At 40.9% G+C, this 27,500-nt stretch overlaps 1 long non-coding RNA gene and 1 gene segment (V, D, J or C); both read left to right on the top strand.

Annotated features, from left to right (window-relative positions):
- The window catches only part of LOC128618303 (uncharacterized), a 194,429-nt gene that overhangs the window by 3,924 nt on the left and 163,005 nt on the right, over positions 1–27,500 (top strand). The window lies entirely within an intron of this gene.
- Positions 13,937–14,607, top strand: LOC128618297 (immunoglobulin kappa variable 1D-12-like). The segment is given in 2 exon segments: positions 13,937–14,088; positions 14,195–14,607. Coding segments are annotated over 2 exon segments (408 nt in total).

The raw sequence follows: 27,500 nt of genomic DNA, 5'->3' as shown, positions 1-27,500 counted from the left end.
AGGATTCAGGTTGAATGAGAATGAAGTATATCCGTTCAGGTACTCTTCTCTGTTTATCGACAGTGCCTGATCTTTCAGCTGCTTTCCTGATGCTAAAATTAAAGAAGGGAATTCACGGACGGCGTTACCGGACTGAAAAACAGGCTGAAAAGGTTTTGCAGGATATTGAGTACCGTCTACATAGAGAGCGATAGACTCTGCGTCGTAATGTTTAAAATTAAAAGGGTTTTTATTGTACGACCTGCTGAAGGCATCGTTGTCTACCATCCCAGAGATAATGGTTTTAGGTAAGGGGCCGAGGAAGAGGTTCTCTTGTGAACAAATGCGGCTCCCTGCAGCTAGACTGAAGGTCTTCAGACAGACTCTTTCGATCGGGTACTCGGCTGTGGCACTGAGAAGAGCTTGCCCGTGACCGATTTTTACAGACGGTGAGACGGTTCCTTTCTTCACAAAAAGAGAAGCGTTGAGTATTTTCAGAAGGAAATCTTCCTTCATCAAGCAGAATTCAGCTTTGCTGCAAACCATTTTAATCCTCAAATCGATTCCGTTCAGTAAAAGTTTATCCTGAAAAAATATATCCGAGTGAATGTGTCCAATCAGGTCAAAGGTGTTGCTTTCAGCACTGAAACTGGCCCTTTTTTTGAGACCTTCGTTTCGACCGTCTGGGTCTGTGGCATCCATATGCCCAGCTGTGTCTTTGTAGAATAGCCCGGTGCAAAATTGTGTTTCCAGGATATCTTTTCCATAGTTGAGAAGACTTTCAAAGGTAGCACGGTATGGGTATGTACTGCTAGATTGAGAAATAAGACGATCCCCGAGCATGACATCCACTTGTGAAAAAAGTGAGGCTACGGGGTAGTTAACGACCCCAACCTTTGCATCGTTAGCTATATTGGAACCGTCGGGATTCACGATTTTACAGGACAGATGTAAAAAAGTGTTGTTCACGTCGAGGTAAACCTCCCCGTTTCCAGCCACGTAGAACTCCAGGGGCCCGTTGTCCGTAAGAGCGGAAATTGGAGGTATTTCGACATAAGTGTACTTCTCGATACTCGTTTGAGTATAAGGTAATGTGAAAATATCCAATTCTGTCTTGGTACACTCTGAGGATAGACTGTGTAAGAAAGCCATGATGTTAGAAAATGTTCAGCTGCTTTCTCTTGTGAGAGATGGTAGGATGTCTGTTGCCTCTCTGCTCGGTCTTTTTCACACTGGTCTTGAGTTTAGTAGCCTTACGTCTTTTATTCAGAATCACGTGTCGACGTCCTGGGAGCCTTTTAGATTTTTTACGCGCAATCAATGCAAGGCCTGATCCGTCTTGATTCTGAGTTTGTGTCTTGCTCATAATGTTGCTCACTACGTCGCTTACGAAACCTTTAGCCGCTGTTTTTAAATGAGGTTTTGCAATAGCAAACCCCCTTTTGAGGAACGGAAAAGCCATTCTAAAAAGACCCTTGATCAGACCTCCTAGCCCCGACCCATACATGGTGGGGGCGCCTTGAAACCCCGGAAGGCCATTTCCAGCCTGACGGACATGATAATCCACGTAGATCTGCAGGTGAACGTAGCCCCTATCCATCATTTTACATACGGAACGAATGTTTAGCGGGTCTAAAGTGTAGTTTAGCTATACATTTTCCGTAACTAAAAGGTATAGGCTTGTTCTGATCCGATTTGACTTCGATTACTATATCGGTGATGTGGTTCTTGGTGAGAGGTACGTAATGCAGCTTATCATAAGTAATTGTGACGACTTTGTTGTTTTCTCCCGTTATATGTACACATCTCAGTAACGGGGCAACACTGTCACCAACTCGCTGATACTCGATAACATCTGTATATACATACATCGTGTAAAAGCCTGCGTGAATATCAGCGGGGTTAGGCGCGTCTGGTTCTCGGGCCGTTATCGGAACACCGGGGTTCATACCGAGCATATATGCTAATTTTCCATTAGCTTTGAACACAAAATGTTTTTGGGATGCAATGTGTATTTTATTTTTCATAGGGTTATAGGTTATCTCTATTCCAAGTTCCAATTTCTTCATGTTTTTGTTGATTTCACTAACCAGTTCCTCGATACTTTTGTAATATCCTTGAGTGATATTAAAGGTACTGTTTTGTGTTTTCTTTCCATCCCTCTGGATAATATGAAAAGGACAGTCTTCCTCTGTTAACGAGTACCAACTCTGGATATATTGAACCTCCGCGAGCGAGACTTCCCATATCCCGCTCAAATCGATTGGTTTGGCGAATTTAGTAGTGTAGTGCGCGATCTTATTATTAGGGTAAATATCCAGCGACGCGTTGCTTGGAAGTGTCACAAAGAAGCCGCACTTTTTCTTCATTATGGTGAGAATTCTTCTGTCATCAGCTGTGGAGGTCTTCCTTGGCCTACCATTCACTTTATGGTTACGAAGCTCACCAGTTCTCTCTTTCTACTTAATAATAATCCGAACAGTTGATTTGGTAAGCCTAAGCTTTGGCCGATGTGTCTGACTGCTTTTTTCTCGATTCTCAGCCTTATAATAGTTTTCTTGACTTTCACTGGTACAAATCTGGTCCTCATGTTGACAAACAGCAGAAGCAGATGCCAAGGGTGACCAAAAGCCTTGAATCAAGACCAGATGCTGAAAGCTGAGAGTAGTGTGTATACCTACATTACTGAAACAATTAAACACACCTGAGTTGTCACGACCCCCAGGGCTATTCCACCTTGGGCCACCCTGACTGTCCTTGTAGAACTTCTTCCTCTGTTTACTCATGTGGTTTTTATTTCCCTGGTTGGTTAGTGCTTTATTTAAGTCCCCTGTGGTTCTTCCTTAGTTCCTGGAGTACTCACTCATGTCAGGTTATGTTTGAGTTTCTGGTTTTCTTGTGTTGGTTCTGCTTGTGTTATTTGCACTATGTTTTTGATTATTTAGCATTTTTCTTAGTGTTTACTTTCTAGTTCATTAAGTTCTGATAATCCTGGTTTCTAATGTGTCTTCTCCCCGTGTTTGTCCCTTAAGTCCTTTTCATTGATCCTGTTCCCTGTGTTGTCTTCAATGAAGACGTTCTGCATCCGCCTCTCTGAGTTCTCCCCTGTTACATGAGTAATCACAAACACCTGTGCTGCCCAATCACTGTGGTGCCTTGAAATGGGGGGTTAAGTATTAAAAGTGCTGTAATTCCTACATGGTAAAACTAAAATGTATAAAAATATCCTTTATTAAAATCTGAGAATTTTAATAATGCAGTTTAACCACATGTGAAGTGTTTGAGTACAAATTTAAAACTATGTACAGAGACAAATAAAAATAAATTATGCCTTTGTCCCAAACATTATGGAGGTACTGTATGTGAAATAAATGAAATAAAAGGCAGTGTGTAAAAAGATTTGGCTGCACCCTGCACACAGACGCTGGGAAACTTTTAATTAATTTATACTTTATAGTTAAAGTAGATTAGGGCTTTCTAGCTCACTCTTCCTTTCTGTTGTGTCCTTCTCATACATGCATCGCTTACACACATCTCATCAAATATGACCCTTTCTGCTTGTTTCTCAGCAACTCAGCAGTCTCTGCCCTCTTTGATAGTAAAAGATGGCCCCCAAAAGGAAGGGAGTGAGGTAGGATATTTACACTGTGTTAAAGGTCCAGCTATGCTGCAGGCTACAAATCTACAGTATCCAGGGGAGATTATCCACAGACGCAAGAGTGATACTTGGGTATAAACCTTTTTTTGGTGTGTGGCAGCACGATGGTGCAGTATGTAGTGTTGCTGCCTCACAGCTAAGAGTGTAAACCCCAAAAACACAAAGCCATTTCTCCAGTGGTTAGCAAAGCCAAAACATCAAACTAAACCCAACACTAACTCCACAAACAAAACTGCCTTCCCTAAACATAAAAAAAAAAACATCCTACAAAATGGTTCCCAAACTCCCTTCCTATTTATATTGATCAATACTCCAACCAAATTCAAGGACAGTTTGTTGATTTTTTTTAACCATTACTAAGGAAGCAATTTTTCTAAAATTTTTAATGAATACCAAAACAAAACACAAAACAAGAACTATGAACATGCAGCAAAACACTAAGGCAAGAATCAAACATTAACAAAGACCATGGACACAAAAACAGAACCAATAGCAACAAAAGATAAACGCAACACCAGGAGTGCAATGCAAACTGTGGATATGTACACATAGGTGCTCGTTAACTGAATGAAAATCAGGTGCTGATGGTCATGTGATGCTATGTGGTGCAGTGGCTGCTGGGAACTGTAGTCTGGGGTCCGTTCCGGGATATCCATGACAAACCCCCCTTAGCCCGTGGCTCTCGACCCACGTACCAAGTCTGCGATGGGGCACCGGATACCCAGACCAGAGGTCCCCAAGTGTTCCAAAGTTCCCTTGAATGTAATCTCTCACAAAACCGCAAAGAGAACACTTAACGTGTTCACTGGGGAACGGATGTGGGAAGGTCTCTTCCATACCACAAAGATATGACACAATATCCCCACCCTGGTTGGGCATGGAGCAATAGCCACCCCGAAGCCAGCGAGGAGAACAAAGCCCAAGGCAGACCCCAAGGGGGAGTGATGTTAACCACGGAGCTAGAGGTAGAAGCAACGCTCTCTGCGAGGCCAGAGAGGGGAGCGAAGTTCTCCACGAGGCCAGAGAGAGGAGCGAGGTTCTCCGTGAGGCCAGTGGGAGGAGCGAGGTTCTCCGCGAGGCCAGAGAGAGGAGCGAGGTTCTCCGCGAGGCCAGAGGGAGGAGCGAGGTTCTCCGTGAGGCCAGAGGGAGGAGCGAGGTTCTCCGCGAGGCCAGAGGGAGGAGCGAGGTTCTCCGTGAAGTATGAGGGGTGAGCAACGTCCTCCGTGGAGCAGGAAGGGGGAGTGACATATGGTGCAAAGCAAAGAAATTGAGCGACATCTTCAGCAGAGCATGGGGACAGTGCAACGTCCTCAGCGGAGCATGGGGGGAGCGATGTCCTCAGCGGCGCATGGGGGCTGAGCGACGTCCTCAATCGAGCAGAGAGGCTGAGCGATGTCCTCAGTGTAGTAGGAGGGCAGAGCAATGTCCGAAGTGGAGCCTGGCGAGGTGACGTCCGAGGTGGAGTAGGCAAGAAAAGCCATACCGGGAGGAAAAGCAGTGTCTTCAGCTGAACCGGGAAACTGAACAGTGTCCTCAGCTGAACAACGTTCTCAGTCGACACGGCGGGCTGGACAAGATCCACAGTGGGGGAGGGAGGGTGGGAGATAGTTCCAGCCTGGTTGGAAGGCTCCTCCTTGGCATACCCCATGATGGAGTACATCATGTCGAGCCCCTCCCAGTTGGCTTGAACGAGGGAGAATCCTCCCCCCTCAGCTTTTGTCTTTCATACAGGTCCTCTTGAACTTTAAAAAAAAAACTGCCTCATCCATGTTAAGGTCTTGCATTCCGTCAAGGTTTGGAGGCAGAGATGGATGCAAGAGCAGATTTTCAGTTTTAATGAATACCAAAACAAGAACTATGAACAGACAACAAAACACTAGAGAAAGAATCAAACATTAACAAAGACTATGAACACAAAGACTGAACCAACAGTAATGAAAGACCAACACAAGACTAGCAGTGCAGCACAAACTGTGGCTGTATACACATAGGTGCTCTTAAGTGATGAAGTTGCTGTGTGGTGCAGTGGCTGCTGGGAACTGTAGTCCAGAGTCCCTTCTGGGATATCTGTGACACTAATCTAATAATAGAATACATACCCATGGCAAAAATAAAAGCTGCATGCCGCAATTCGAGGAAAACTGGAAACCATTTCCAACTTAAAATAAATACAGATTGATGCCACGTACATCCCTTAAATGTATGTATGTGTTAATGTATGTATGTGTATATGTGTATGTATATATGAAGCAGGACAGGTAACATGTACACCATTATCAAGCTAAAGTGAAGAATAGTCATCCTGTGTCCTGTAAACAATACCCTCCGTCCTCAGAAAAGGAGGAAGGGATACGCCCAATTATTCTAGCAATATTACAGCAAGCTGTGATTGTGCCAACAGTTCTGCTATATAATACACCCAGTAACCGATGTTTAAGGCTGGAAGAGGATGGCATTTTACACAAAATTTGCAAAATCAATGAACTAGTCATCCCAGTAACTGCATTACTGCCTGATGTCCCCACTGTAACCTTTTCCATTCCACATGATAATTATTATTTTTCTGTCGTTGACCTGTGTTCGGCTCTTTTTCCACCGTGCCTGCATGTGAGAGCTCAAGGCCATTACTCGCCTGAACATTCCAAGATCAGTAATATGCCTGGGTGCATCTGCCTCAGGGGCTGCGGACTCCCTTGTGGTCTACTCCTCTGTGGTCAGAGACTCCCTCGAATGCTCCCAAGGCCAACAGGACATGATTGGGGTCATCCTCCGCCCCATAACACACAACAAATGTTAAGCTTCCTGGATGTTATCAACTATGGTCTTCAGTGGATCACTGATTGCTCTTTCATGACAAAATCCTGAGAGTCGGGTGTTCTAAGGAAAAACCTGACATTGAATGGACTTATGCTCTGCACCTGTACTATGGCTGGCAAACTGCAAAAAAGACTTTCTCTTATATGTGACTGAGAGAGGGGGCGCCACTGCAGGGGTCCCGGCTCAGGAGTATGGGGGCGCTTGCAGGTCTTAAGCTTATTTATCGAAAACATTGGTTTTGGTGGCACAGGATTGCCAGCACGTTTGCATGCGAAGGCTGGAGCTGCTCTCTTAGTGCAGATCACTGGGAAAATGGCTCTCTCATACATTGATCTTACATTCATCACACCAGGTCACTTCTATTTTGAATTATATCCAAATGCAACACATGACAGCTCAACAAAGAACAGGATATGAGGTTGTTGTATGTGCCGCCCAAAATTTAACTATTAAACCTATTAGTGTGTCTAATACACCAACTGTAGTGTTGTATTGCCTAATTAATTGTGTTGAGCCAGTCACTGAGAACACTCATGATTGCCTGGCCGAAATTCATATTTCCTCGAGCCTAAGATTGAACTTTTTAGACGTTCCATCTGTAAGATTTTGTCTCTGAAATTTCACAAACATAATGAGCACCTTGCTCTGCCCAGTTGGCTGAATTACATGCTATCACTAAAGAGTGTGAACAGGTTAAGGGTAGCATTGCTTATATATATATATATATATATATATATATATATATATATACATATATATATATATACACTGACTCTGCATATGCCCATGGATTTGGCCTCTGTTTGGAGCTGTTTGAAAGCAATGAGTTTTTAGAGAAAGCGTTGGAACACCACTTTAACATACCGAACAAATAGTTTAATTGATTTCTGATTGTACCTACAGCACTTCTTACTGTATGAATTTCAGATCCGCATGGTTTTAACCAGTGCACGAGGAGAATTGTGGGAAAGATAAAACAGCGAGAGTATTGGTCTATGTACTTTCAGGCAATGGTGGATATTTTTTTTTGGCTGAGTGTAAAATTTGTGCTCAAAACAATGTCAGAAAGGGAAAATCAGCACCAATAAGGCACATATCAATGCCAGGAGGGCCGTTTAAGCACTTGGTGATAGACAGGTTTAGCAGATGGAGGGAGGCAAGGCCATCAGCAGACCAAACTGCAGGAACAGTGCTTAAATGTTTGACCAGAGAGGCAATTCCTAGATATGGCATACCGTCTCAGATTAGCTCTGACAATGGCTCAGCGTTTGTTTAAAAAACAGTGTTACAGTAACTGTGAATACTGTAATATTTTGATGTGTTTATCACCTTCAGTCACAGGAAATAGTGGAAAAGGTAAGTGGTACCTTTAAGGCTAATCTTAACAAAATTTGTGCCGACACTAAACTCGTTTGGGTAGATGCTCTACCTCTTGCACGAATGACCTATCGCATGCAGACTAACAGAAATATGCATCTAACACCGCATGAAATGCTTACGGGTCGACCCATGTCTGTGCCATACCTGAGAGGTCCTTATGACGCTGGAGTAATTACAGATGGAACTAAGAGCATGTAAGTGATAACTAACTGCTATGTATGAAGCTATCTATTCACAGGAACAGAGCTGGGGACCGAGAGAGGAGACAGAAGTTCCTTGTCCAGTGACTCCTGGAGAACAGGTGTACAGTGAGGGAAAGAAGTATTTGATCCCCTGCTGATTTTGTACGTTTGCCCACTGACAAAGAAATGATCAGTCTATAATTTTAATGGTAGGTTTATTTGAACAGTGAGAGACAGAATAACAAGAAGAAAATCCAGAAAAACGCATGTCAAAAATGTTATAAATTGATTTGCATTTTAATGAGGGAAATAAGTACTTGACCCCCTCTCAATCAGAAAGATTTCTGGCTCCCAGGTGTCTTTTATACAGGTAACGAGCTGAGATTAGGAGCACACTCTTAAAGGGGGTGCTCCTAATCTCAGCTTGTTACCTGTATAAAAGACACCTGTCCACAGAACCAATCAATCAATCAGATTCCAAACTCTCCACCATAGCCAAGACCAAAGAGCTGTCCAAGGATGTCAGGGACAAGATTGTAGACCTACACAAGTCTGGAATGGGCTACAAGACCATTGCCAAGCAGCTTGGTGAGAAGGTGACAACAGTTGGTGCAATTATTCGCAAATGGAAGAAACACAAAACAACTGTCAATCTCCCTCGGCCTGGGGCTCCATGCAAGATCTCACCTCGTGGAGTTGCAATGATCATGAGAACAGTGAGGAATCAGCCCAGAACTACACGGGAGGATCTTGTCAATGATCTCAAGGCAGCTGGGACCATAGTCGCCAAGAAAACAATTGGTAACACAACTACACCGTGAAGGTCTGAAATCCTGCAGTGCCCGCAAGGTCCCCCTGCTCAAGAAAACACATATACATGCTCGTCTGAAGTTTGCCAGTGAACATCTGAATGATTCAGAGGACAACTGGGTGAAAGTGTTGTGGTCAGATGAGACCAAAATGGAGCTCTTTGGCATCAACTCAACTTGCCGTGTTTGGAGGAGGAGGAATGCTGCCTATGACCCCAAGAACATCATCCCCACCATCAAACATGGAGGTGGAAACATTATGCTTTGGGGGTGTTTTTCTGCTAAGGGGACAGGACAACTTCACCGCATCAAAGGGACGATGGACGGGGCCATGTACCGTCAAATCTTGGGTGAGAACCTCCTTCCCTCAGCCAGGGCATTGAAAATGGGTCGTGGATGGGTATTCCAGCATGACAATGACCCAAAACACACGGCCAAGGCAACAAAGGAGTGGCTCAAGAAGAAGCACATTAAGGTCCTGGAGTGGCCTAGCCAGTCTCCAGACCTTAATCCCATAGAAAATCTGTGGAGGGAGCTGAAGGTTCGAGTTGCCAAACGTCAGCCTCGAAACCTTAATGACTTGGAGAAGATCTGCAAAGAGGTGTGGGACAAAATCCCTCCTGAGATGTGTGCAAACCTGGTGGCCAACTACAAGAAACGTCTGACCTCTGTGATTGCCAACAAGGGTTTTGCCACCAAGTACTAAGTCATGTTTTGCAGAGGGGTCAAATATATATTTCCCTCATTAAAATGCAAATCAATTTATAACATTTTTGACATGCTTTGTTCTGGATTTTTGTTGTTGTTGTTGTTGTTGTTATTCTGTCTCTCACTGTTCAAATAAATCTACCATTAAAATTATAGACTGATCATTTCTTTGTCAGTGGGCAAACGTCCAAAATCAGCAGGGGATCAAATACTTTTTTTCCCGCACTGTACCTAGGTGTGTTCGAGCCCAGAAGGGAATGGCCATACAAAGTGAGCAGCTAGATTAAGACCTAGGAGAAAAGAGGATCAGATGATCGGAGGGGACGATCCAGTGGCTGACATCTCAGAAGAAAGAACAAGTCAAGACGTGAGAGAGGGTCTGAAATGAAGGTAAGGGAGAACCAATGGCAGTCTCAGGAGATAGCAAAGAAGAAGGTCAGTCAGAGGTCGTACCAACAGAGCAGGAGGAAAGAAGGGCTCCTGTTGCTGAGAGCAATTCTGATGAGCCTAATACACCTGCTGAAGGAGAAAGAGGCCCAAGCAGACGTCCCTTCCTGGACAACCACAAGTGCTGAACCAAATGAATGCTCATGCTTACGAACACTATGCTTGATTTTTATGGATAGGGAAAGGGAGACAGAATCTTTTACTCCTTTCTAGCCAATGGGAGAGGAGATGTTTGTTTCTGGTCTCCAGAGCAAGTGGTTTTGGTCATTGGTAGATGGCTGATGTGATCATTCATTGATCACTAGTTAGTTTTAAAGAAGGGACTGGATTGTGAGATTACTCTCTTGAGGTAGGTGGGACTTAGTAAATCCCAGAGGAGGGAAATATATAGTATAGATAAAGTGCAATCAACGTGCGTAACTACAAAGTTTACTAATGTTTGGATATGTTAATAAGGTATAATCTGGTGTGTATAGCCAACAGTTGGAATTATTTGTGGGAAGCATTATCTAAATTCATAGTAGACTTGTTGATCGAGTTATAAACTAAGTGTACTGAGTTAGATGAATTCTGTGTCTAATTCCTTAGGCCTAATTGTTTTCTGTGTCAGTCCGTACCTCTGCACAGCAGGCATAATCTAAAACTATAAAACACTTTCTAACAAGTGACATTCTAAGTGTGTGCATTTAGAACCTTGTGTTTGTCTAAATCAGCTTCACTCTATGGCAATAAACACACAGATACATGCCAGAACTGGGTTTTCAAACAAAGCTCTCTAAGCTTGCAAATCAGTGTCAAAAGAAAAGATAAGACTTCCAGGAGGAAGAGTACCAAGATGAGACTATAGGGTGAATTATGGGACAAAGTAAAAAACCCTGTCTGGTAAACCTTTTAAAGAAAATACAACTGACAGCACATGCGCCGCATATATAAGGTATCATATGGATATGAATAATTAGTTAAGGCAATGGAGACTGGTTTGTTTCTAGAAAGAAAAGGTGAATGCCCCGCCCAGGGATAATTTTACTGCTTCAGAGAGGTATATAAAGACATGTGTGTGTGTGTACAATTCAGACCTTCTGCAGACCGTCTCACTTTATTGTTTCAGTAAAGTTTATTTACATTTTGACATCTACAAACCCTCTGTCACTGAAGTTTTTTGACTTAGGCTGAAAAGATTGTTTTCCACAACATTAACACCTACAATCATAATGATTTTTTTCTTTCTTTCATTTTTTTTGACTTTCTGTATTGTTCTTGTTCTGTCACATCTTCCTGTCTTTTCTCTAATGTCAATTGTCGATTTCTCTACTGATTTTTATCTCCCTCACTGTAACATGAGCACTTAGTATTTGTCGCATGTAAATGTTCTTTTACTTCTTGGGGGCACTGCTGAGCTTCCAATGGAGTAGGAACTTGCGCTTTTCAGTCATACATTTGATTTTGACTTACTCTACTCCGTTTTTTGTTTGCACGTTTAACTTTGAACTATGTTAAAATGTCTGAAATAAACATGAAAACTCGTAGTACTATTCAGACAGAACTGAGGCCTAGTGTACGCGCCACGTCCACAGCCTCAAGTGAATCACCTCCTTCCCCTGAATCCGCCTTGCCGCGCATTGACCCCGACATCACCGCCCTCAGGCTCGAGTTGCTGACTTCGCTGAGGAAAGACATTTCCGATATTTTTAAAAAGAAATTCCAGGAGACTCTCTGGGATGCTCCACACACTGCTTTACTGATCAGGACCCACCCAGTCCCCAGTGTTACACATGAGTTTATATGTTACACACCTTCAGTTATAGTGTTATAATAGTGTGTAATGTGTGAAGGTGTTTAGTGTTTTGTGGATCTTTACAATAATCAATGTGAATGTGAACATACATGAGAAATGACAAATTAGGTATAATCAGTTTAATATAATTTAATACAATTTAAATCTGGATCTGATGAAACCGATATTTATCCTTATGTTGGCTAAATTGTTAAATACTACACTTAAGTTAAATGAGAGAAAAATAATAATGATTCTGAGTCAGAAAAACACAGACGATCATTTTCAGTTTAAATTCAGTGTCCAGTTCTGACACCAAGTAGGAACAGATGAAGGAGATGACGACTCTTCCGTACTGTTAATATAAAATAAGTGTGCAGTGTCAGTTACCTCAACCATAAATCCTGCACTAAAGAAAGACATGAAAGCAGCTTCCTGCTCCACACCCAGCTAAACACACAGAGACAGTTTTAACCAGTAAAACTGAGAGATCAGTGAAGTGAGAGAGAGATTTACATGAAGACGGCTGAGTGATCCTCTTTCTCCCAGAATAGAGCAGCACTTTCACCAGATGTTCAACTTCCTTCAGCCAAACTCACTGAAGCACAACACACAGCACTGAATCTACAGCTAAACACACTCTCTCATCACACTGATAATGACTATTAACTCTAATAAAAGAACACACAATGTCCAAAATGAAGCTTTATTTCAGCAGAGCAAAACTACAGGAAGAGCAACAGGACAGTGAAGAGAGTAAAGACAGAAATGTCAGCATTGTGTAGAATTGAAACTCTATTGTAGATGGATGTGTAAGCAGCTCAGTGTTCAATTCTATCTTGGAGCTGTTAGACTTCACACTGGCTCTTTCTGAACGTGACCGGATGATCGACGTTGTCATGGGAGACCTTACAGACAAACTCCTCCCCCTTTTCCCAGAGCGCTTTGCTGAGGGTCAGGGTGCTGCTGCGTGTGTACCCGTCCTTCTTCTGTTCTTCTGCGCTGGTCAGAACCCTGTCCTTCACCTCTGAGCCGTCCACTGTCCAGCTCACCAGCGCCCCCTGTGGAGAGTAGGCAGACAGCAGGCAGAGCAGCGAGGCCGATCCCTCAGACAGCTGCAGAGAGGAGGGAGGGAGCAGAGACACGGAGGGCTTCACCGTGGGACCGGCTGGAGACCACAAACACACAATAAACACACATTTACACACGCTTACACAACATTTACTCATCACTGCTGATTCACATTACTGCAGTTCAGTAGAAACATCTGGAAACTTCGATGACCTTCAGCAGCATCTATAAACTCTACCCATAGACATAAAAACAGAACCTAACTCTAAATGAACAGAGACACATGGGGGGCTTCAATTCGGAGGCAGTTTCAGAATCAGAATCGGCTTTATTGCCGAGCGTGCTCACACATACAAGGAATTTGTCTGGAGAAACATCAGTCCATTTGGTTTAAAGTCCACTAACAAACAAAGAGAACATGTGGAAGCCATCAGCTTTAACTCCACACCATAATCCATCTTCTTTCTGATGTAGTGTTCACCCAGTTCTATTCAGTACTGTAACTGCATCCAGTAGTCACACTGTATTCCAACACTGAAACACTCAGTGAGTGTATTCTGTAAATGTTCTGAACTCCAACAGAGACAAAACCGGAAACTCTGCAGCAGCACAAACGTGTTCCAGCAGCAGGAGAACATTTACTAGTTACTCTTTACATCGTGGACCGAGCAGAACTTTGATCAGATTTATTCTGGTGTTGATACTCAATGAAAATGAATCACTAGACGCTGAACTCAAGGTGAATTTAAACAGCACAAACATCTGGATTTATTCTCTCACTTTTAACGATGAAATATAATCATTACAATCAACACAAACAAATAAATGTATTTAAGATACTGATTTTTTACACAATAACCTTCATAACAAACATTTACAATGATTCATTTTCAACTTTTCTAAAGTTTGTTCGATAATCAAATTAATAATAAAAATAAATCCATGAATTTATTCCATTTTAAATAAAGAAGAGAGACTTACTTTTCACGATGAGTTTGGTTCCTCCACCGAAAGTGAACCACAGTGATACATTCTAATGAAGCCGTCGTACAAAAACCTCTGTTACACTACAGTGACCACACACACACTCACACACACACACAGTTGTGGTGTTTGCATATGTGTGCTGTGTCAGTGCTGCACACACTTTAAGAGCTGTAGTGCTGATCAGAGTGTGTTCAGTCCTTTCAGAGCCACTGACACGCAGCACAATGATGATGGTACTGATTCTACTGCTGGGGACACTGGGACTCCTCGCTCACCGTGAGACTCTCTCTTTACTTTTATTATTCATACACATCATCACATCACTCTCACACTCATTACTACATTTGTTGACATTATTTTAACTCTGCATCCTTTTCTTTAGAGTCCTTTGGGGAAATCGTCATGACTCAGTCTCCAGGATCTCAGTCTGTTTCTCCAGGACAATCTGTTACTCTCACCTGTACATCCAGTCAGAGTGCTGGTGGTTGGCTCCACTGGTACCTGCAGAAACCTGGAGAAGCTCCTAAACTCCTGATCTATGCTGCAACTTCTCGTCAGTCTGGGATTCCAGATCGTTTCAGTGGCAGTGGATCTGGTTCACAATATAATCTAAAAATCTCTGGAGTTCGGTCTGAAGATGCAGGAGATTATTACTGTCAGCAGAGTAATAGCCTTCCGTACACACAGTGTTATAGCGTGGTACAAAAACCTCCCTCAGCTGTAGAGGAAGTGCTCTGACTCAGAAACACACACTGATCTGAGAACAGCTGCAGAGCTGCTAAAGCTGCACTCCACTGAACATCATCACACGTGTTGATGTTTAAAACATAATCATTCCTGAAAAGCAGAAAACTCTTCATCAGCTGTTCCTTCTGTGATGAAAAATCAGCTGATGTGTGTAATGGTATATGATGATTTCCACCTTCTGCTAAGAGGAGCAGTGTCTACTCCACACTACTGTAACACACAATGTAGTGCAGGATCTTTCAATAAGACTCAACATTCATTTCTATATTATTCTCTATTTCAATATTCATTTTCTCATCATCTGTAAAGTTTAACCACCAAACAGTCTCCTTTTCTACCCCATAGAAATAAAACTGAATTGAACTGAACACCTTAAACACACATGACCTGAGTTCCTGCTGAAGGAAAAAATCACCACAATAGAACATAAAGCTTCATTTGACTGAAGCTAAATGTGAAGGCAGTTTGATGCAGGTCTACGTGATGATGTAATGACTGTATTTATGGTGTCGTTTAAAACATCTGTGCCTAGAAAGCTCTTGCTTCCTTTCCCCTGATTATATTCTGAGCTAAAAGAGCAGACGATCAGCTCCTGTCAGAGCACCTGGCTGATAAAAGATAAATCTACTTAGGAAGAAAATAATGAAAAGCTTACGTCATTGCAGATCCATAAATCCAGCTGTACACTGCAGAGAGTCTGCAAAGTAGCCGATCTGCTCCATAATCTTCATCACCTGGAAAAGAGTTCTGTTCTAACCTGTAGACTAGAGATCTAGGTCTGTATCTTCAGGAGGTTCAGATTGTAGGAAAGGGGCTGATGGGAGAAGTGCTTGGATGTTCTACAAGGCTGTGGGTAACTTCCTGTCTCTATCTAAACAATCTATGACTTTATTGGTTTGAAACATAAAGGTTTTATTTGTCAGAAGTTGCTTTATAGTCCCGTGTGTTAAATGCTGAAATAATGTAGAACATCTGGATCTGGTAAATGAATCAGAATTGTTTAAATCTTTAATAAAAGACTAGGACACACACACTGGGCCTCATTTATCAATCCTTTAGTAAAGTGGTGTGTGAATGTTTGCACAGACCCGGGCGTCCTTCTTTTACACACTGGCGTTTCTTCTTAATTGAATGACGAGTCATATTTATATTCATTTACGGATTTGTGTTGACTTGCGCTCGTTAATTATTTTCTTCACGTTTAAAATGTCTTTAATTAAAGACATGAAACAGCTGGTTTCACTAAAATCTCATTCCATGTGTTTGTACATTTGTACATGTGTGACTGAAATCAATAAGATCTATAAACCTGACAGCATCATCTGTATATAAAAGTGCAGTAATCCATGACAGTAATCAGCGACTTCACCCACAGCAACCATGAGTTTGATCAGCGTCTTCATCTGCACACTGGCCCTCTGCGCTCGAGGTAACACAATGTTTTATCTTCAACTGTTCAGCTGACAAATCCATGTGAAGTAGGCCGACTAGATGAACTTCAAACTCAACGTCATTATTAATGTAGGGAACGGATTTCTTCTTCTTCTTTGTTTCAGGATCCAGAGGTCAGGTGACTGTGACTCAGAGTCCTGCAGTGAAACCTGTTTCTCCAGGAGACACACTCACCATCAGCTGTAAAACCAGCTCTGCTGTTTACCGCTGGAGTGATGGAGATGAAGATATATTCTGGTATCAGCAGAAAGCTGGAGAAGCTCCTAAACTCCTGATAAGATATGTGAAGAAGTTACAGTCAGGTATTCCAGCTCGTTTCAGTGGCAGTGGATCTGGATCTGATTTCACTCTGACCATCAGTGGAGTCCAGACTGAAGATGCTGGAGATTATTACTGTCAGAGTTATCATTATATCAGTGGTAGCTGGGTGTTCACACAGTGTTAGAGCGTCATACAAAAACCTGTGTGAGTGTGACTGCTGCAGCTGGGACCTACTGCAGGTGCTGAGGGGGACGATGTGATACAGCACAATCACACACACACACACACACACACACACACACACACACACAATCACACACACACACACACACACACACACACAATCACACACACACACACACACAATCACACACACACACACACACACACACACACACACAATCACACACACACACACACACACACACACACACACAATCACACACACACAATCACACACACACACAATCACACACACAATCACACACACACACACACACACACAATCACACACACACACACACACACACACACATACACACACACACACACACACACAATCACACACACACAGACACTCACACACACAATCACACACACAATCACACACACACACACACACACACAATCACACACACACACACACACACACACATATACACACACACACACACACACACACACACAATCACACACACACACACACACACAATCACACACACACACACAATCACACACACACACACAATCACACACACACACACACACACACAATCACACACACAATCACACACACACACACACACACACAATCACACACACACACACAATCACACACACACACACCATCACACACACACACACACACACACACACACACATATACACACACACACACACAATCACACACACACACACACACACACACAATCACACACACACACACAATCACACACACACACACACACACACATATACACACACACACACACACACACACAATCACACACACACACACACACACACACACACACAATCACACACACACACACACACACACACACACACACACTCACATGTCCACTGCAGGATAAATTTGATGAAGGTGAATTTACAGTAAGTTTATATTATTGAGCTGGCTTTGCTGAATCATACAGCTGTGTATCATCAGCCTAGCAGTGGAAGCTAACAGCATGTTAATGGATCATTTTACCCAGAGGTAGCATGTACAGGGAAAAGCAGTGGGTGTAGAACAGAGCTGTCTCAGTACTGTGATGAGGCCTAAATACTGACTGAGACATTTCATGTATGTGATTCCTAGTTTATCTGCTGAACTACAAAGCGTTTAGTTGTGAATGGAGCTACATTATCTAGCACGTAGTGGAACGTTAACTCTAAACATTCAGTCACTTGATGGAGTTCTGTGGGTCAGAGGGTGAACCAATCAGAGTCCACATATCTGGGAGATGTTCAATCATTCTCGGTACAGTAGTGGATGTGATTGTGCGCTTGATGCAGTAGTGAGTGAAGTGCATATATTATGACTCAGACACACTGTAAATAAAATGAGGTAGTGATTATAGAGATTTTCACATTAACAGGAGCAAAACTGTATCGCCTGAAAATGTCACTGATGTTCATGTTGCAACACAAAGCTTAGAAAAGAGAAAGTTCTACACCTCTCTGATCTCACAGCAGCTAATATTACTCAATAATCCTCTTTATCTGTGATCAAAATGTCCTTTTATTCCAGCTGCATGATCATTAACTCTCAGGATTGTATTGTTTTTCATCCTATACTGGGTCCCTGCATCACCGCTGGGTCACTGCCTGCTGTGGGCTGTAAATACTAATTAGTGGAAATGATTTTTCTGTTTGTTATGTTAATAAAAATGACTTCAAATGACTTAAATTCATATTCAGATTTCGATAACACCTAGAGTATCGTTATAAATAATGGAGATGAACAGAAATCCAGATATAAATGATCAGATTATGTTTAATTTATCACATATTATTCACATGATGTCACGTGTGTTTATTTAAGATCACATCTGCAGTTTCAGGCCATAACGTTGAAAATCACATCCACATCACACTAACATTTCATTAAAACACAACAGTCAAATATTTCTCTATTAAATGTACACTGTAAACCCATACAAGTTGATTGAACTTAAACAATTATGGAAACTCATTGCCTAAAAAGTTAATTTTGCACTGCACTATAAACAAGGATAAAGAACACATCTAAGAAGCATCTATTTGAAGTCACAATTTATTTCAATTCACTTTCCAAATTATGACAACGAAGACAAACGTCAGTTTTAAATCTTTAAACAGTTTTTTAAATCTTTGCCAAACACTGCACAGGCACAGTATGTTTTCTTATAATATATTAACATACCACATAAACATTCGCCAAACACTAAACGGGTATAGTTTACTTTTATTCATGAATTAATTTTTATTAATTTACTTTTATAATTAAGGCATATGGAGTTTTTGTCTAACCTGGAGACAAATGTATGTTTTCTTTTCTTACATGACAAGCTGATTTGTCAGTGCTAGAACATTGCTTTTAAACTCCTCCTTACCCAAACATAACATCACCTGCTCAGTGAAATTGAATTTGTTGCTCATGCACTTGGAGTAATCAACATGCAGGGCACAAGTGAACCCATAAGCAACACACATGGCCTGGGGCAGGTTCTCTAAATTGTCCATCAAAACATTCCCCTCCAAGATGATTTCCACAGAGGATGGATGGAGGTGGAAGGACAGGGGATGCGGTGCCACATCTTCACCTTCTACACTGAGGATTCCAACTGGCACATGTTGGTATGAGTCCTCATCATCAGAAGCCTGAACATGTATATGGAGATTACTAAAACAAATTTTAGCTGTCTAATATTCTTTTAAATATCAATGAACTTTTATTGAACATGTTTTTGGTTAGTTATGTACATACATAATGATTTGTGAATTATGTACACAAATACATGCAGGAGTTTAAAAAACTGTAAATATTATGTTTGTATCTGTTTTTGAATATGAGTAATTGCATATAACATGAACTACTAAAGAGATCACCCTGGAATGCATTTGAGTTTTAAATTGTCATGACAGGAATGACATTTTGCTTGATCTTTGGACATGCAGTAGTTCATTCAAGTTTCAGAACTCAAACTCCTCACGCCTCACAAGAAGAGCAGCCCCAAAATCACGTGCTGTCATGACGTCAACTATGTCATGACCCCTTCAATTTACATCATCTATGACAGGAAAACATATTAACAATACTTACAAAGCACGTTTTGAAGAACTCAGTTGGGTCATCATCAATAATTACTGTAAGCCCTCTCATGCCAACACATCTCATGTCAGCGAGGTCAGAGGTGCAGTGGTGGCAGAGACAACAATATATCATTTGTCAACATCAAAGGAAGGAAATTTCCATCAATCGTTATTTTGTCTGTCTTATTTAACAGTCATGAAGTAATGGTAATAGGCTGACTTCAAAATGAAGCTTACACTGGCATCATCCTAAATTTACAAACCTTGATTTGTTGCAGAAGATCACGCAAAATCTGCCCTCTTAGACCTCTCTTTGACCTGAAGATTCAAATCAGGTGTGGACAGTGAAGATCAAGAGAGCCATAGAATGCTTGTTGAAGGTTCTTCCCAAACACATGGCTGAAGTCTTAGTGTAAAGCATTTGTTTACATCAGGAATTTGTCAAAACTGTCATATGTATCAATACTCATTTTGTTGCAGAAGATATGAACATGGGCATTTCACTTCACCTGATTTTCTATAAACACTGAAGAATCTCACTTACAAGAGGCTTGTCAAAAAGCTTCCTTTCTTCTTAAATACAGTATCAGGTCCATCTTCTGGTTGATAAAAAATGCATTATTTTTTCTTCATTTCATCCTCCAGTTGCTCTCTGGATATTTCAAGGCTGGAGGCGTCCTGCCCATCTGGAAGGTCAGGGAGGTATTTGACCTCCCCTTTCCTTGGTTTCTTAATGTTCTTGTGAGGTGGCTCACTGCTGGTAGAATATCTCCATCTCTTCCCAGCATTAACCATGACGATTGTGTGTCCAATGTTCCTCATTTTTGACCTGTAATTGCCCATTTTGCCTTTCAAACTGTTTGTCCACCCACAGTATCAGAAGGTGATCCTGGTTCTTGGGCATCCACAAATGCCTTAGCAACGGCTCGTACATCATCAGCAGTTGGTTATGCTTTGAAGGAGTATATGGTCTCTGCCAACTTTTGAAGAATGGTATGCTTCACTTCCTTTGTCACTTTTAGCTGTGTTCCATCACTCAAATAGATTACATTTGCTTGACGAAGCCCATATTCAACATAGACAGAGAATATTGGAACCAAAAAGACATCAGTCCATGGCATTCTCTTTTCCTGGGTTGATTTGGAGATCTGTAATGTATCTGCTGTACTTGGAGTATCACTCAGTATTTCTCTGCGTGATTATCTGCATTTCACTTGATGACAGTAGCATCAATTCAATCACAGGAATGATATTCACAGTTGGTTTGTGAGGGAGTTCTGACAAATCTGTCATTTTACAAAGTTCATTATCAAACTCTGGATCTCAAAACTGTAAAGTAAAGTTATACTCTAGTGCCAGAGTATTTCTGAGACGACTAATCAAATCTTTAACTGAGCAGGGCTTTGGAGTCAGTGTGATTCTTTTCTGAATTTTCTGACCAAGTGCTCTCTGAATGTTCTCTGGGAAGTGGGTAACTAACACTAATGTAACCATAGCCATTTCCACAGCTAGCCTGAAAAAAGAATTGTAGCCTAGCTGATGGCTAAGAGCCGTCTGGTGTTTCACTGCAAGTGTCATGGCAACATTCTTAGAAGTTCTGGGCATCGCGTACAAGCTTTTTGAAGAACTTAGAAGGCTAATTAGACGACAGTTCTCCAGGCCATTTCCCCAAGTGTGCCCTTGGTGGAGAAGTCTTTTGAAATCAGCTGAGGCTGATGAGATTTGTCAGAGAATATGTCAGGAAATGATTGATAGCTTCATTGAAAACATCTAGGGTGATGTATTTCTTGGCCACCAAGTCTTTTTTTTTGCCACCAGAACTTATTTCTCTAAAACATCATGCGATATGTCAGGGGGATAACCACCAATGACATGGAAATGCTCCAAATTTGCTATGAGTGGGCATTGTCCTCTCACACCTGACTTTTTACCCAAATCTGGATCCTGCAAAGATTCTTGCACCTGCCTGTTGTGTGTTTTTCTCTCTCTGAGTTGAAATGGACCATTTTGTATCTCTTGGAGTTGTGCGTCAGTCCTGGATGCAATGCAAAATCTGCAAAACTTATCCACAATGAAGCTTTCATAAAACTCCTGTGAGAGTGAGCACCAAGGTTATCTGCTGACACATAGAGCACTGTTCCTTTAACACTTTTACCAAGATGCTCGATGTAGACCCCATGCTGTTCGATAGAGGCTAAATCACAAAGAAGTGGGTGCAATATTTTGTCATGACCGCACTCTTTAACTGTTGCAGCGTTACACAAATGAGAAAGCTGAATGGAGTTTAGTGCTGATCTGTATTTTCCAGGCAAGTTTGCAATAACTCTGTGAACTGCACACATCTTCTGCTTTCTTTTAGATGCTCCTAAAGGGTTAGCCACTTAAAAATTGTCAATGTACAGGCTCAGATCAGTTCTGAATTCATCACAACTAAGAAGGACATACTCTCTAAAGCTTGAGTCATCTCTACACCTATATTCATGTGGTTTATATTCTTGTTTTGACAAACCCTTATCCAAAATATCTTTCTTGTTCATGAATTTCTGCGGCATCTGTAAGAGGGGAACGTATGCTACAGTTTTCATTCTTTTCTCAGCTACATACTCTATGGACATTACCAGAGGAAAGTTGTGCATGACGTACATGTTTGATGCCCTCCTTTTACTGGTTACAAGACATCTATTTTTTCCCACAACATTTGGACAATATGACATTCTCTGCCACAGTCTCAACCAGCTCTTTCACAACTATCTGTCCAAATCTATCACATCTATATGTCCAAATGTTTCTGAAGAACATCCTTCACATTCTTGGGCAAAAGTGGCTGGGACAACTGAACTATTTGCTAAAGCTGTTGAATTACTTCCTGAACAGAGATCTCTGGTATGTGAAGAATGTGAAGAGCACACTCCCGAGAGTAATTAACACTGTCATCATTTTCATTCTCATTACAATCTGTGCTTACTATTAACTCTGGTTTAAACATGTTCTCATTGTGATCTCGCTGCTGCTTACTTTATTGTGCACTGAAAGTGGAATACACTGCTTTGAAAACTACAGCCTTGAAATGGACACTGAACATTTTGGTGGTCGTTGATACGTCTACGCTGAAGGTGGGCAAAATATTCAGTATCCTGACAGGGTTCAAGAAAATCACAAAGCTGACAGTGAACCTTAACTTGGAACTTTCTCACAGATTGTTGCTGCTGAGTTGCTGTATGAAAACGACCTTTTTAACGCTTTTTGACTAAAAAGTAATTCAGGGACCTATCACCACAACTTAATTAAATGTGTGGATGCAAGATAAAAATTCTAATTTATTTATTTAATTAAATATTTAAAGTTGTAAACATTGTTTTGATGAGTTGTAATTATCAACATTATTATGTCAACACATCACCTTAATATTGTGTGTAATTTAAACTGAAATTTCTGCCTTAATTGATTTAAAACAAAATTTAAGTTGTAGTACATTTACATTTACATTTATTCATTTAACAGACGCTTTTATCCAAAGACTTACAAATGAGAGAATACAAGCAAAGCGATCTATCAAGTAGAGAACAGTACAAGTAGTGCTACCATACAAGATTCTAGAAGAAAGTAGAAACTTAACGAAATTAAGGCTTGATAACTTCAAGTCATTAATGTCAAGTCCGTACCCATTTAACATGTCTGGACAAATTCAGACAGTTAAGACTGTGCTAGAGGACCTGTAGACTGAATAAATACTATACAAAGGACATTACAATGTGAGTATTATTTCACTTACAAATAAATTCTACTAAAGCAATGAATTTGGGAATATTCTCAATTGTGATATGACCAGCAGTGGACTCGTGTATAGGCTACACCTGCTAATACAGCTGATGGACCATTTTGCACTACTACACATAGCTAATGCTAGTCATATTTAGCAGTGTAATTTGAAAATCTACTCTTTAGTTTACCGTAGCAGTGGATAAGAATGAAAAAGTTTCATTTGACAAATCTGCTCATCTAGAGAGGGCTTTTCATTTGTGCTACAGGAAAGAAAAGCATGATTACATTTCTGCTTATTCGTGTAAAGTACATCGTGTAATCTAATTTCATTTACTGATATTGATTTTTTATTATTTTTAATCTTTTGTCATTCACACATATAGCCTTCTAGCTCCATTGTAGTCAGTTTGAATTAGTCAGAATTAGCAGCTTTTGGACTGTGGATAGTTCTATGAGAGATAAAAGTAGTAGACGCAGAGTGTTTCTTTTTGTCTATATTAATAATTTCATTCAGTGCTTTTATGTCTATAAAACCTGCGGAGATGTTAGGTATGAGATTTGTATTGTAAACTACACCGGATTTTAGTTTTTATGAGTAATCAACTTAAAAACTTGTGTTTATTATACAGATTATTAATTTAGTGTTAATTGAAAGTACATTTGATTTTAGAGGAAAAGATCATTTCTCTAACTCAATGCAGTTTGTTGGTTGAAACTAATTTCATTAAAAGTTGTCATGTTTTTGAGCCTAAACATTTGTTTTTAGTGTGTGTGCGTGCATGGTGTGTGCATATTTTTGGTTGGATGTGTATGGAAATTCATTATTTATTATTTCATCGGCCTTGTGTGTGTGTGTTGGGGGGGGGGGGGGGAACGCAACAGATTGCTACAAACCTTTATTATATAAACTATGATCCATTTTTAACCTTCATCTGTTAAGATAATGACATAAGTGTAGACCATATGTAATATTATCTTTGGTATACATCTCTCAACATAATTATGATTGATGATGATGACCTTTGACCTGTTAAGAAAATGACAGTTGGTGATGACCTTTGACCTGCCAAGATAATTATAATTGCTGATGACATTTGACCTAGACTTGTCAAAACCAATTAGTGTTATGGACCATACAAACTAAACCTCTCTCTACTGCATCTTCTTTTGTATTTTTTTCTGTTCTCCAGATTTTCCACATAAAAATCATGGCAGAAATACGGAAAATTTTTTTCAGGGCAGAGGATCCAGGAAAAATACACAAATATTCCATATTGGACATACACAATTTTGAGTATGTATGCATGTTCAAAGTATTCAAACATATTCTTACAGAACGTATCGATTCATACGATTACACAATAAACCATTACAGTGAACACTTTAAGTCAAAAAGATGGTACAGGAATAACCTGAAAACATTTCTGTAGCAGGCATCCTTGTTCTGTTGTTTAAATCTGTTGACTAATGGTGATATCTGTTTGTAGTGAGAGCCCCTGTTCAGTACAAGAAGGACTGAAGTGCGTTCACACACCTCATCTCTTGTTGCATTCATGGCCATTATCAAGGACACAGTATCATATCACAGACATCACAGTGACGATGAGGATAAACTGAGAATGTTGATGCACTGCAGTGCACTAATAGCTCCACGGAGATTCAGAACATCCTATTGAAAGACTGCGGCAGTACTTCGTGAATGATATAGGGGAAGGTAAACATGTTGCTGTTCTCTTTAGTGCCATGGGAGGAACTGCATAGCTTGACTGACACACGCTGACCTGCCAAAAAGACTTTTGCAGATCTTCTACAAGTGATGCGAGAACATTTGTCACCCAAACCATTATTTTTGCAGACCATTTTCACTTATATGGACGAATTAAAGAAGTTTAAAGAATTAAAAAGAACATAGAATTGTCAGTTTGGGGATGTGTTAAATGATGCGTTGCATAATTATCTGGCATGTGGAATACATCACGAAGGAAACAGGAAGAGACAGTTGACTGGGACAGATCTGATGCTTAAACAGGCATTTAAGAGACTACTATGCCCATGGAAACTGCAGCTGAAGAAGCTCTCGCATTACAAAGTTACATAAAGGCTGGAAATGTAAATTAATTGTCATCAGAAACGTTTGACAAACAGTCAAGAGTTGGAATTTTTTTTGGGAAACTTGCTGCATGCATTTAGCCACTAGTAGGTCATATAATAAACATTGGTGTATATAAAGAAGGGTGTGATGGGAAGTAGGGGGCGCTTTTGCCTCTGGTGTGAGTTTCCCTCACCTTCTCTTTTCCCAGACTTATCATGAACCAGGCCAGACCCAGTTGCTTGCATTTCAGCATGTCTAGCTCAGGACTGATCCTGTTGTGGTGTGACTGCTGCTGTGTAACGATACTTACAGATAAATGTCAGGTGCATTGCTTAAACACATCTCAACCATCAACCATCACCCTTCTCATCTCAACCATCACCCTTCTCATCTCAACCATCACCCATCTCATCTCAACCATCACCCATCACCCTTCTCATCTCAACCATCACCCTTCTCATCTCACCCATCACCCTTCTCATCTCAACCATCACCCTTCTCATCTCAACCATCAACCATCACCCTCTCATCTCAACCATCACCCATCACCCTTCTCATCTCAACCATCACCCTTCACCCTTCTCATCTCAACCATCAACCATGGCCCCCAAAGGGAAGGGAGTAATGTTGGATATTTTTGGAGCTTCCTGTTCCATATCATCCTTGTCACCACAACAGCCAGACAAACAGGAACCGCCTCTCTGCATTTTTACAGAGTTTGAGGTGATACATGTTCCAGGTTACATTGTACCATGTTTCGCATGTGAGAAAGTTAACACCATCGTGCCTTGCACTCCCCCCCCCCCCCCCACACTGATTATTGTCACCTGATTGAAGGTGTTTCAGGGGATCATCAAGCTTCTGTTCCAGAGGTAAGTCCATGAGGAGACAGCAGCTTACCTAACACACCGTCCTGCTATATTCCAACACCTCCTCCTCCTCTTTCTCAAAAACACACTATATACCTGGAAGTGTCTGGTGCTAGTTCCACACACTGCGTTACTGATCAGGACCCACCCAGTCCCCAGTGTTACACATGAGTTTATATGTTACACACCTTCAGTTATAGTGTTATAATAGTTAAGAGCAGCAGAGTTCACCCCATATAACCTGGGAATGTACAATACAGTGGATTTACACATGTGCCCTTAAACACAGTGTTGATGTCTATTACTCACTGGATTTAATTATATTATAATCATTAATATGATAATAAAGTCATGTGAATTGCATTGATGTGTTTAGAGACAGTGAAAGTGTTCAGTGTTTTGTGGATCTTTACAATAATCAATGTGAATGTGAACATACATGAGAAATGACAAATTAGGTATAATCAGTTTAATATAATTTAATACATTTAAAATCTGGATCTGATTAAATCAATAGTTAACCTTATGTCTGGCTAAATTTTTAAATACTACACTTAAGTTACATGTGAGGAAAAAAATTATAATTCTTAGTCAGAAAAACACAGAAGTTCATTTTCAGTTTAAATTCAGTGTCCAGTTCTGACACCAAGTAGGAACAGATGAAGGAGATGACGACTCTTCCGTACTATTAATATAAAATACGTGTGCACTGTCAGTTACCTCAACCATAAATCCTGCACTAAAGAAAGACATGAAAGCAGCTTCCTGCTCCACACCCAGCTAAACACACAGAGACAGTTTTAACCAGTAAAACTGAGAGATCAGTGAAGTGAGAGAGAGATTTACATGAAGACGGCTGAGTGATCCTCTTTCTCCCAGAATAGAGCAGCACTTTCACCAGATGTTCAACTTCCTTCAGCCAAACTCACTGAAGCACAACACACAGCACTGAATCTACAGCTAAACACACTCTCTCATCACACTGATAATGACTATTCACTCTAATAAAAGAACACACAATGTCCAAAATGAAGCTTTATTTCAGCAGAGCAAAACTACAGGAAGAGCAACAGGACAGTGAAGAGAGTAAAGACAGAAATGTCAGCATTGTGTAGAATTGAAACTCTATTGTAGATGGATGTGTAAGCAGCTCAGTGTTCAATTCTATCTTGGAGCTGTTAGACTTCACACTGGCTCTTTCTGAACGT

Source organism: Ictalurus furcatus, chromosome 14 (assembly GCF_023375685.1).
Source record: "Ictalurus furcatus strain D&B chromosome 14, Billie_1.0, whole genome shotgun sequence".
NCBI classification, from domain to species: domain Eukaryota; kingdom Metazoa; phylum Chordata; class Actinopteri; order Siluriformes; family Ictaluridae; genus Ictalurus; species Ictalurus furcatus.
Note: the sequence above shows the minus strand (reverse complement) of the source record. Positions and strands in the feature narration are given on the sequence as shown.